This window comes from Agelaius phoeniceus, chromosome 1 (genome assembly GCF_051311805.1).
Source record: "Agelaius phoeniceus isolate bAgePho1 chromosome 1, bAgePho1.hap1, whole genome shotgun sequence".
NCBI lineage: Eukaryota > Metazoa > Chordata > Aves > Passeriformes > Icteridae > Agelaius > Agelaius phoeniceus.
The window spans coordinates 1323039-1335668 of NC_135265.1; the positions used below are offsets into that span (position 1 = coordinate 1323039).

At 51.0% G+C, this 12630-nt stretch overlaps 1 protein-coding gene across 1 annotated transcript in view; it reads right to left on the reverse strand.

Moving 5' to 3' along the window:
- PTH1R (parathyroid hormone 1 receptor) overlaps positions 1-12630 on the reverse strand; it is a 91583-nt gene that overhangs the window by 40498 nt on the left and 38455 nt on the right. The window contains exon 2 of the mRNA XM_054643637.2: positions 8906-9011. Within this exon, the coding sequence (XP_054499612.2) occupies positions 8906-9011 (106 nt within the window). The remainder of the gene's footprint in view (positions 1-8905; positions 9012-12630) is intronic.

Sequence of the window (12630 nt, forward strand, 5' to 3'; positions counted from 1 at the left end):
TCTTGGAATTTTGGTGAAATTGAGTTCGAGGCTTCCACTGTGATGTTTGGATCGATCCACGTAGTTCAGGACGTTGGACTGGAAAAGTCAAACATTTCTTTCCTTGGAAGGAACAATAGGATTATGGAAGTCCAAAGGAATTCATAAACTGTTAAGAAAACAAGGAAATCTCACACATATCCCACATCACAGAGTGTTTTGGGTGTGTATCCATCATCCAGGCAATGCTGAAGGGGCGATCCTGTTTATCCCTCAGGGATTTGCCTCCTCTTCCGAATCCAGAGCTGCATTTCTCATGGATATGGACACAGAAGGTGGGAATGGCACTGGAATTCCTTGTGATTTGAGGACATCACCGACCACTTCAGTGCTGGAGAAATGAGTCCTGAAGGGAAACAAGGGATCCCTCCAGGACCCCATTGGCTCTTGCCCACCAGGATGTCTCTTGGATCAATCCTTCCCCCTTGAAGCACACGGAAGTTGCAGTCATTCCAAGATGGGAACAAACAAAAACTCTCATGGATGTCATTCCTGAAGAAATGAGATCTGAAGGGAAACAAGGGATCCCTCCAGGATCCCATTGGCTCTTGTCCACCAGGACATCTCTTGGATCAATCCTTTCCCGTTAAAGGTTGGAATCTCAGGGCTTGGAAGCTGAAGTCATTCCAAGATGGGAACAAGCAAAAAAGCAAAAACACTCTTGGATGTCATTCCTGAAGAAATGAGACCTGAAGGGAAGCATGGGATCCCTCCAGATCCCACTGGTTCTTGTTCACCAGGACATCTCTTGGATCAATCCTTTCCCGTTAAAGGTTGGAATCTCAGGGTGTGGAAGCTGAAGTCATTCCAAGATGGGAACAAGCAAAAAACACTCTTGGATGTCCTTGCTGCAGGATTTCCCTCTGGGAGGCAGGAAGGCCAATTCCAGGACACTTTGGGAAGGGGCTGTCCCAAATGAGTCCCTCGTTTCGCTCCCTGACTTTGCTCCCCCACCTGAGCCAAGCCAGAATCCCAGAATCCCAGAGGTTGCTTTGGTAGGAGAGACAAAAGCAGGAGCAGATTTGGGCCATCCCTGCTCAGGGTCCATGGACAGTTATTCCCTCCTTCCTGCTCCTATCCCATCCCCCTTTTCCCTTCCCTTTCCCCCAGCCTCAATCCCTGTTCCAGCAGGAACGGGACACTTTGCATGTGGAGAAGGCATCCAAGCCATCTGCAAGGCTCCTTGGCAGCTGCACAAACACAAACACGGGCCGGAGGTGTTTATCCAGGGGCACGGAATATCAATCAGCCCGGCTCATTCCGGCCCCCGGGAGACCACAGCTGGAATAGGCTCTGCGACTGTGGTCACTCCAGTACGGGAAGGGCACTTGGAGCACTGCAAGGAGGCCGGGAGCAGCCACCGAAACAAATGAGGCAGCGTTTAGGGATGGGAAGGGGAGGAAATAATTTTGGGATTGGAAAGGGGAGGAATTGTTTTAGGATAGGAAGGGGAAAAATAATTTTGGGATTGGAAGGGGAAGGAACTGTTTTGGGAGAGGGAGGGGGAAAAATCATTTGGGGATAGGAAGGGGAAGGAATTGTTTTGGGACAGGAAGAGGGAGAAATCATTTGGGGATAGGAAAGGGGAGAATTTTTTTGGGATAGGAAGGGGGAAGAAATAATTTGGGGATAGGAAGGGGAAGGAATCATTTTGGTATAGGAAGGGGGGAGGAATTGTTTTGGGATAGGAAGGGGAAGGAATTGTTTTGGGATAGGAAGGAGGAGAATTGTTTTGGGATAGGAAGGGGAAAAATCATTTGGGGATAGAAAGGGGAAGGAATAATTTTGGGATAGGAAGAGGGGAGGAATTGTTCTGGAATAGGAAGCGGGGAGGAATTGTTTTGGGATAGGAAGGGGGAAAATAATTTGGGGATTGGAGGGGGAAGGAATTGTTTTGGGATAGGAACGGGGGAGAAATCATTTTTTGATGGGAAGGGAGAGAAATCATTTGGGTATAGGAAGGGAGAGAATTGTTTTGGGATAGGAACAGGGGAAAATAATTTGGGGATAGGAAAGGGGGAAAATAATTTTGGGACAGGAAGGGGGAAAATAATTTGGAGATAGGATAGGGGGAGAATTGTTTTGGCATAGGAAGAGGGGAGTAATTGTTTTGGGATAGGAACGGGGAGAAATCATTTTGGGATTGGAAGGGAAAGGAATTGTTTTGGGATAGGAAGTGGGGAGGAATTGTTCTGGTATAGGAAGAGGGGAGGAATCGTTTTGGGATTGGAACGGGAGAGAAATAATTTTGGGAGAGAAAAAGGGAAGAATGGGGACTTGGAGGGGCAGGAATTAAGTCTGGGGGTTTGCAGGTGGATTTCAAACCCGGCTGTGAGGGCAGGGGGGATGAGGGGCTGCTTTTGGGGCTGTCTTGATCTACAGGGGGTGTGGCTGGGGGAAGAGGGGCTGTGACCCGGCTGTGTGTGGATCCCGTTGCTTGGACAGAACGGAAGGATGTGAGGAGTGGGATCCTCACTGATCCAACAGAGTCAGGCTGGAGGGGACCACAGTGGATCAGCTGCTCCAGCAGGGAGCACAGGGCTCAGGATTACATCCCGGCAGGTCTGGAATATCCCCGGTGAGGGAGACCCCACAGCCTCTCTGGTCTCTGCTCAGGGCTGGGCACTGCTCAGGGCAGAAGTTCTGTCTCCTGTGCCGGGAGAATTCCTGGGATCAGTCCCTGCCCGTGGCTCTGGTGCCATTGCTGGGCCCCCCACAGCAGAGCCTGGCCCTGCTCTGACCCTCCCTGCACCCAGGGACACCCAGGGCTGAGGGCCCCTCTCAGCTGGGGCTCCTCTCCAGGCTGAGCAGCCCCAGCTCCCTCAGCCTTTCCGGGGCACCGAGATGCTCCAGGCCCTTGCTCAGCTCCGTTGGACCCACTCCAGAAGTTCCATGGCCATGGGTGGATGCAGCTTCTGTCTGTCACTGCTCAAAGAATTTTTCTGCTCTTTACCCAGTGTCTCACGGACAGAACATCCTGTCCATGCTCAGCCCTGGAGGAAACGGACATTGGAAGGGGATGGACACAGGGGCCAGGTCACAACATGTCTTGGCTCATTCCATTCCAGACAATTCCACGACCCAGCTCTGGAGACACCTTCCTGACCTCACCAGCCACCATTGCTTCCCCTTCCTATCCCAAAATGATTTCTCCCCCCTTCCTATCCCAAAACAATTCTTCTGGACCCTGCCCATCCACCCCCCAGCTTCCCAACCCAGGAGCAGAAACTCAACCTCCAACATCCCGTTAGGAACTCCTGACCTGCCACTGCTGGCACATCCCATTCTTTCCTCATTCCAGCACATCTAGTCCTTCCAAACCCCTCCAGCCTCCCTCTGAGAGGGAAAAATACCATCCAAAATACCATCTCAATCATTAAAACAAGGCTGATAATTAGAATTAGAGTTCAGCCACCCTTTGGAATGTTTTCCACCCTTTTCCTGTGTTCCTTTACAAATCTAAAGCACAGACCACTGGTGTCTCTCGTAATTCCCAAGGTCTGTCCCTCCCATGTGCTCCAAACCCTGTTTAGCTGCTCTGTGGACGTTCCTCAGCAGGACTGGGAGCTCCAGGCCCATAAAACTCTGCAGGAAGAGGCCGCATCCCAGGTTCAGCTCCTTCAAGTCCATCACGCTTCATAACCATGACGCTGAACTCCCTCACGCTTCAGGAGAACAGTCTGGTCTGTGATTCCATCCTCAAAGGTTTCCCGGTCCATAATTCCATCCTAGAAGCTCTCCCAGTCCGTAATTCCATCCTAGACACTCTCCAGGTACATAGTTCCAACCTAGACACTCTCCTGGTCCATAATTCCATCCTAGAAGCTCTCCCAATCCATAATTCCATCCTAGACACTCTCCCAATCCATAATTCCATCCTAGAAGCTCTCCCAGTCCATAATTCCACCCTAGAAGCTCTCCCGGTCCATAATTCCATCCTAGACACTCTCCTGGTCCACAATTCCATCCTAGAAGCTCTCCCAGTCCATAGTTCCATCCTAGACACTCTCCCGGTCCATAATTCCATCTTAGACACTCTCCCAGTCCACAATTCCATCCTAGAAGCTCTCCCGGTCCACAATTCCATCCTAGAAGCTCTCCCAATCCATAATTCCAACCTAGACACTCTCCCAGTCCATAATTCCATCCTAGAAGCTCTCCCGGTCCATAATTCCATCCTAGACACTCTCCTGGTCCACAATTCCATCCTAGAAGCTCTCCCAGTCCATAATTCCATCCTAGAAGCTCTCCCGGTCCATAATTCCATCCTAGAAGCTCCCCTGGACCATGCTGACCCCCCAGCTGGTGTCCACTGGGGCAGTGACGGCTTTTCCAAGCCAAAACTGTGCTGGGAATACGTTCACAAAGGATGGTTTGGGTTTTTTTGGTGGAATTTGGGCCACATCTGCAAGGACTGAGAACAGGAGCTGGGAGAAGATGGAAATAGCTGGAGAAATTATGGATTTATGGAGGGCTGGGGTGTTTAGGGCTTAAGCTGCCTCTGTCTCCCTTAATTTCTGAGGTGCCTGAGGCTTCTCCCAACCTCTGGGAGCTGCTGGCATCAGGGAATGGTGCTGGACACTCTGGAGAGGAAACCAGGAGCAGATTTTGGGGTTCCTCAAGGCCAGCGAGAGCCTGGAATCAGCTCTAGGTCCTTTAGGGACAGTGAAACCAAACTGGGATGCACAACCCAGGTAAATAGACCCAGATCCCCAACTAAAAATAACGCCTTTCCTGGGAAAATAGGTTTATTTATTAAAAAAACAACCCAGTTTGGAGCTGCAACACCTCAGGCTCAGAGAAAGGGTTGGCCATGGCCTTTGCTAATGACAGGGTTGTGCAAAACTCCCTCTTCTTTCCCCACAAAATGTCCCATCTCCTTTTCCAAACCAGGGAAAGACAAGCTTTTAATTCATGGATTAAAAAAAAAAAAAAAAGAAGTCAGGTCTGATGGCTCAGGGCTGGGAATTTCACTTCATCCCCTTCCAGGTTTAACTTTGGGGTGGCATCGGCTGCCCACCAGGGCTGGGATGGAATATTTGTGTCGGGAGAAGAGAAATTTTCGGGTTTCCTGTTCTTTCCCAAACCAAAGGCTTTCATCTGGAGACTAAATTTAAGGGAAAAAGGGGGGGAGAAAAAAAAGAGAAAAGGAGGAAACCAAATGCTTGTGGGGAAAGGGTTTTGGGGTTTTTTTTTTTTTTGGTTTCATATTTTGGGTCTCCAGCCCTCGGTGCCTCAGCCAAAGGTGGAGATGACGCACGAGTCCTGCCGGGGCTCTTTGGAAGCTCCTGCAGCAGCTCAGCCTCGGCTCCCCATGGCACAGATCCATGTGGGAGCCACAGGGATCGGGAGCCAGGGCTCAGAGACACCTGGGAGGTGGCCAGGGGCCAGAGGATCCCTGTGAGCCCTCCAGGAGGAGAGGAGCGACCTCACCCTCCCATAGAACAGAATTTTAAGCTTTTTAGGGGGTGAAAAAAAAAGGGGATTTGGAGTTTTTACACATTAACAGTGGCTGAAGAAAGTCTGAAATTTTAGAGGGTTTAAATCTTTTTGTTCCCTAAGATTTTTCTTTGGAATATCAACCCTGCCAGCCAGGACATGCTCCTGCTTTCTGGAATGGGGTCAAAGAGTCTTTTCCTATGACCCCTGTGGTGAGGATCTTCCCAGGAGAGATCCCCCTCAAGTTGGGTCAGGAATTTTAAGTGGAAACTTTCTCCTTTCCCAAACATCCGACACCGCTGGGCTGTCAGCAGGCTTGGCCCTCGATTGGAGCTGCTCCAGGATGATCCCAGAGGGATTCTGGCTCTCCAGGGAGATCCCTTCCAGCAGAGCTGAACGTGGATCTTATCCCTGACCACAAAACACTCCCTAAGAAAGGCTGGAGAAATCCCATCCTTGGATAACTGTGGGATGTGTTTTCCTGAGGATCTCCCCAAAACTGCTGCCTCTTTATTGGCCTGTCCTTTTCCCTTTGGAATGATAAACCCAGCATGGATATGACCATAGATCAACCAGAAACCACATCCTGGATTTATTTTGCTCCAAGCCAACCCTACTTTTCCTCAGAAATTTTTCCTTGTAAATCCTTTCTGTGAATAGGAGCTGGAGCATCATAACGGTGAAGATTGCTGCCCTTCCCAGATTTTTCTTTGGGATCTGCAGTGAGGGAAGAGGTAACAGGATGAGATCCTCCCTCTGGATGAGGAGGGCGCAGGTCTGGATGTCCCAAAACAGACACCACATCCCAAACCCTGGATCATCCAAGGAGGAAAGCACTGGACCCAGCTGCTTTCCCTCTGTCCAAGGGCATCTGAAATCCCAAAATCTGCGGATGGCAGCTCCTCTTAAAAGTAGGAAGAACTTTTCCAAATTGGAAAGCTCTTTGTTGGGACCACAAACTCCTTAAACCATCTCGGGGGCAGCCTGGCAAATCCCTGCCTTGTTTGGGAACTCCCAAAGGGAATTTCTGGGGTGCTAAATCCTAAAAAAACATTCCTTGCAAAAGGTTGAGCGGGAATTAATTCTGCCTTTGGAATAGTGCAGATTAATCGGATCTAATTCTCCTCTGCTAATGAGTGAAGCCTCCAAAGCCTTGAAATCCAGGTGATTCCTCCTCTTGGACCATTTGGGACTGGATTTACTGTGGAGGATGGAGCAGGGGGTCTGAGGAGCTCACGACAGCTTTTTCCAGGGGCAGGGTTTGGTCCATGGGATTAAACCACAGGATATTGGAAATTTTCTGTCCCAGTCCCAGACCCAGGTCTCAAACCAGAACCAAAACCACGGGACCTCCAAATCCCTGGGTACAGAATTTTGCAGGGAACCTCTGACCAGGGGTGAGAATGATGAGGAGAACTCCACTGAGGAGGACTCCACTGATATCAGAAGGCTAATTAATTACTTTATTATACTATATTATTCTGTACTATATTACACTGTGTTACATTACATCCAAACTGAATCTGCCAAGCACCCAACCCTGCACAGAACTGCCCAGAATCCCGTGGCTGTCACCCTCAGTCCTGACACAAACTCACGCCTGGCCCTGACAGGCCAAGGAACCAAAACACCCAAATCACTGTGGGTGAACAATCTCCACATTGCAGTATGCTTTTGCAAAACACAGGCACAGAAAATGAGACAAGAATATTCTTGGGGAGAATTGTGCCTTGCTTTTCTCTGTGAAGAGAAATGTGGGGCCCTGACAGGCCAAGGAAGCCAACCACCATCGCTGCGGGTGAACAATCTCCACATTGCATTCTGCTGTGGCACAAACGCAGGCACAGCAAATGAGATTAATGTTGTTTTTCCTTTCTCTGAGGTTCAGGGAATGCGAAACCCAGAAATATTCTTGGGAAGAACTGTGCCTTGCTTTTCTCTGCACCTGGGATCTGCTCCCTTTGCTCTGCCGTTTGGGAAAGAGCCCAAAATCCAGCTGTCAATCACATTCCCATCCCAGCCCACAGGGAAGGGGCATCGATCCCAAATGCTGCCTCAGAAAAGCTGGAAAAGCAGCGCGGGAGCAGGACCAGGTGGGCAGAGACACCAGCAGGAAATGCCTTCGCACATGTGCTCATTAACGAGGTGTTAATTGGGCACGGGGTGAGGGGACAAAGGAGCAGCAGAGGATGTGGCTTGAGGTTTCCCGATGGAAAACAGGAGGCTGGGAATCAAAGGAAAGCTGGGATTTTATGGCCCTTGCTGGCATTTCCAAAGGCACCGGGAGGGCAGGTGGTGAAGCTGGATTTGGGGACCTTTCCCACAGCATTCCCCGAGGGAAGGGAGAGCTGAGGTGCAGGGACATTGTGGCTTGTCCCATTTTCCCGGGAAATGGAGGGAAGTGGGACAGGAGGGTCCCTCAGGAATTAACACTTGGGAATGTGAGGGAAGGAGCCAGCAGGGAGTGAGGGCTTCGCTCCCCACATCAGAGAGTTCTCTCCTTCCTCCTCCCCCTCAATCCCACAGCTGGGAGCGATTTTCCAGCCCAAAATAGAAAGGAAATGGAAGGAAGAGGCTCAGCTGAGCTCGGGCCTTTCCGAGGAGAGAGAGAGTGGGGAAGGAGAAAGGTCTTGGAGCGATGTTTTGTTTTCCCTATCACTGGTTGCAAGGGATTTTTGGGATTTGGAATAATGGCTTTGCTCTGGAACAAGTCCAGAGGAGCCCCTGGAGCTGCTGCAGGGCTGGAGCCGGGCTGGGAGAGCTGGGAATGTTCCCCTGGAGAGGAGAAGCTCCAGGGAGAGCTCAGAGCCCCTGGCAGGGCCTGGAGGGGCTCCAGGAGAGCTGGAGAGGGACTGGGGACAAGGGATGGAGGGACAGGACCCAGGGAATGGCTCCCAGTGCCAGAGGGCAGGGATGGGTGGGAGATTGGGAATTGGGAATTCCTGGCTGGGATGGAATTGCCAGAGCAGCTGTGGCTGCCCCTGGATCCCTGGCAGTGCCCAAGGCCAGGCTGGAGCTTTGGACAGTGGATGCCCTGATGTCTGCCCCTGGGACAGTGGGAGGTGTCCCTGCCCATTCCAGAGGGGTGGAATGGGATCTTTAAGGTTCCTCCCAACCCATTCTGGAATTCTGTGATCTCGGGAGCCCTGGTGGTTGGTGCTCTCTCCTGTGCACTGGGTATAACAACCAGGGCTATAATTCCACAAATTCTGCCTCCTCCTGGACCCTCGGCCTTTGGAATTCTAGAGCAGAACAAGTCTGGGACAGCTTAGCTTTTCAAACCTCCTCCCCATGGACTATCCTGAAAAACCGATTTGCTGGGATGCTCCGAGTGCCTCCTTCCCTCCCTGCTCCCAGCACGTGGGGCTGAGGGCAAGGGCTGGGAGGAGCAGGGGTGGCCCCAGCCCTGGAATTTGGGAGCACTCACCGTGCACCTTGGGCACCTTGGCTTTCAGGTGGCGCTCGCACTTGGCCTTGGCCTTCAGCAGGAGGAAGATCTGCTCCTCCTTGGTGATGACATCGTCGGCATCCACCTGCAGGGAGGGCACAGAGAGGTCAAACTCCAGTTCCAAACCTTCCTCTGCATCCATCATTTCCTCAGCCTGGCCCTGAGAATCCCAGTTTGCCCTGCAGCTGTGTCCCAGGGAGCAGCTCCTCCATGGAATAACCATCCCTGGAGGCAGCAGAGGAAGCACAGGCTGGGGCTGATCCCATCGTGCACATTCACACATGGAAGCAGCAATTTTGGGATGGAGCATCCCAGGCTGCAGGGATCCCAGGCTGCTCTCCAGGAGGAAAACATTCCTACTAAATAATTTCATGCCAAGGACCCCTCTCCTCTTAGGAATTACAACCTCCCGTGCTGCTTCCTCCTCTGCACGGAGATTTCCTCCACAGGCATCAGGCTCCATAAAATCCTGCCTGAATCCCAGAATGTGTGGAGGGATCTGTCCCAGGGAGAGCTGGGAGCTGACAGCATCTCCCCTCCCTGTGGTCCAGGAGACCTTGGAGCCCCTTCCAGGGCCTGGAGGGGCTCCAGGAAAGCTGGAGAGGGACTGGGGACAAGGGATGGAGGGACAGGACACAGGGAATGGCTGAAAGAAGAAAGGTTTAGGTGGGAGATTGGGAAGGGATTCCTGGCTGGGAGGGTGGGGAGGGGCTGGGATGGAATTCCCAGAGCAGCTGTGGCTGCCCCTGGATCCCTGTCAGTGTCCAAGGCCAGTTTGGAGCACACTGGGACAATGGGAGGTGTCCCTACCCATGGAATGGGATGGGATTGGGATAATCCTTAAAATCCTTCCCAACCAACCCATTCCATGATTCCCTGCACTCCCCAAACCATCCCCATCCCAAATCCAGGTTTCTCCCTCCTTTCCAGTCCATTCCCTTTGCCAAGCCAGTAACAGGAACCAGCTGAGGGCCAATTAACTCCCGACACAAACTCCCTCCAAACGACATAACGAGGGTTAATGAATCCCAGCTCCCAAATAAACCAGGATTCCATTTCCCAGCGGGCTCCCAGGGGGAGGAACGGGGGCAGCGGACACGCAGCTGTGGAGTTAAATCTGATAAGGGGCCGGGAGTAAAACAGGAGTTGGGTTTTGGTGTCCTTGGAACAAGTCCAGCCTGAAAACCCTTCCCAAGCGGGAGCCGCTTCCAAACCGCGTCCACGTTAATGGGAACAATTCCAGCCCTTCCCAGATGTTTGGCCTGTCCACATTTGAGGCACCATCCCTCATTTCAGCTTGGATTGGGAACAGAAAAGCTCGGGGTCAGCTCCCGCTGGCGCTCGGGGCTGTACAAAGCCGGAGCGATTCCGCCAGAGCTGGAGGAGTTAGGCTGGATTTAGAGGGATGGGACCTCAGGAATTCCAAGGGATCCATCCCAAGCACGCTCAGCCCTCGGCTGCTCTGGCTGTGCTTGGAGGGATGCACAGAAAACACATTTTTATTCCCAGAAATAAAAGGGGAAAGTCTCCCAGGGCTGGGCCTGGAGCTGGGCAGAGACAGAGCTCTGAGCTCAGCTCGGGTTTAATTTCCTAAACCTCCCCTATCCTTAAAAAAAATCCACCAAAACCAACCCCACATTCCCTCCTCTTCTCCCAGAAAATGGTTTAAATGATAATTAAAAAAAAAAATCTATTTACAACCTGACTTTGTGGGTTTCCCCTTGGTCAGAGGGGTGGAAATGTGAAGGTAAATAAATTTATGGGTTAAACCAGAGATTTTCACCGAATCTGGTGTTTGAAGACATCAGTTCTCAAAAGCATTTGGGAAAACTGTGGGATGGTGCTGGATAATTCCCATTACACATCCAGGGAGAACCAGACTGGGAGCTGGGAGTTCGGAACTTGGCATTCCGTCTGTCCCAACCCCTGGTGGGGACATTTCAGTGCCTCCATGGGGCTGAAAGATCCCCAGGGATTGGGGATTATCCAACCCTGGAATCCTCAGGTTTGGGGTCAGTGGGCAGCAGGTGGGACAGCACAAACACCCAGAGCTCAGAAACCTGGAGAACCTTCGGATCTTCCAGCTGCTGGAGGAATTTCACCTCCCAAACTGCACATTCTCCTCATTTTCTTTGGATTTTCCTGCCCTGGATCTCCTGATTTTAAGGCAAAATTAAATCCCAGCTGTCCAAGGTGAAAGGAATCCGCAGGAATATTTTCCTTGTGATAAATTCCTGATCCAAGGCACGTTTGGCTCTGGCTGGCCAAAGCTTTCCCTTGGAAAAACAATCCCAACACCTGATCCAAAAAAAATGCTGGAGGACGGCCTTGCTTAAACCATTTGTGCCAATTTTTGGGAATCTGGAGATTCCCAGGCAGAAAAAGAAGTGGCTTCACTTCCAGGAGTGCCCAGGATTTGGGAATGGGTGGGAAGTGCTGGGAATGAAGCAGCCACTGCTTTGGAGAGGGTTTGGATCCCTCTGGATGGGAGAAAAACATGGATGGAGGTCCCAGGATGAGATGCCCGTAGGATCTGGAGAGAGGAGGGAAATGAATCCCTGTTTTGCAGGATTTGAAATTCAGATGAAGAGAGCAAGGACTGAGAAATCCCAACAAATCCCAGCCAGGATCAGACAAACGAGCAAAGCCCAAAATCCAGCAGGAGCTGGGAAAATCCGGAGCCTGGATGGAAACTCTGGGGGCTGGAATGTCCTAAAGCGCCCCAAAGCTGGGAGGTGACAGCCCCTCGAGTGTCCCCTCTGTTCCTAAACTGCCACCTCCTGGCATTGGGCTAGCATGGAAAATTGGCCAAAAAAAGGGATGTTTTCATCAATATCCACGGATTTCCTCTCCCTTTAAGGCCGCCTGTGCTACGCTGAGAATCCCAAAATCCACATTAATATCCAGAATTTGCTCCGTTTATTCCACGAACTCCCTGCACATTCTGCACAGGACGATGAAAAAGGAGATAAAAGGCACTGGGAATTTTTCATCCCAGTGAATTCCAGAGCCAAAACCTCCTCAAGTTTCCCATATTCAAAAATTCCCTCCTCTTTTATCAAATTCCCGCATGCCTTCACCTTTTTATCCCCCCAGAGAAATCTCTCATCCTGGTAAAAACCTTTATCCAACAGAAAGGAATAAATACAGGATATATTTCTCCCAATAATCCCTACCCTGATGAAAAACTGGGAATATCTAGGATGGGATTTACCAACCTGAGCTATTCCCTCAGAACTCCTCCTATGGTATATTCCTGCCCAGAGCAGCTGGAATTTATTCCATCCTCAAACCAGCACCTGAAATAAATTGGATCAGCCTTTTTTGGGATTTCTTTTCCCCCCCCCCCCACCCCATTTTTTTCCCATTAATTTGCCACTCAGGAGCACTGAGAAGATTTTTGAGGAGGGATTTTTGCTGATGGGAACTCGAGGAGCATCCAGGGGCAGGCAGAAATTGTCCCAGACGGGTCCAGCTCCCAAATCCAGCTGTTTTGGAGGAGGAGGTCGAGGTTATCCTGTCCCTGCAGACTTAATCCCTTTAAAAGCTGCCAGCAAATCCCTTTAAATCAGCTTTCCCTAAATTTCCCCAGCAGAAATTCCTGCACTGAGTTCCTTAGCATCATTCAGTTTATCCAGGGAATAGTTTTATCCTGAGGGATGTTTTTCCCTTCGTTCCCAAAATCCCAGGAGCACCTGGAAGGG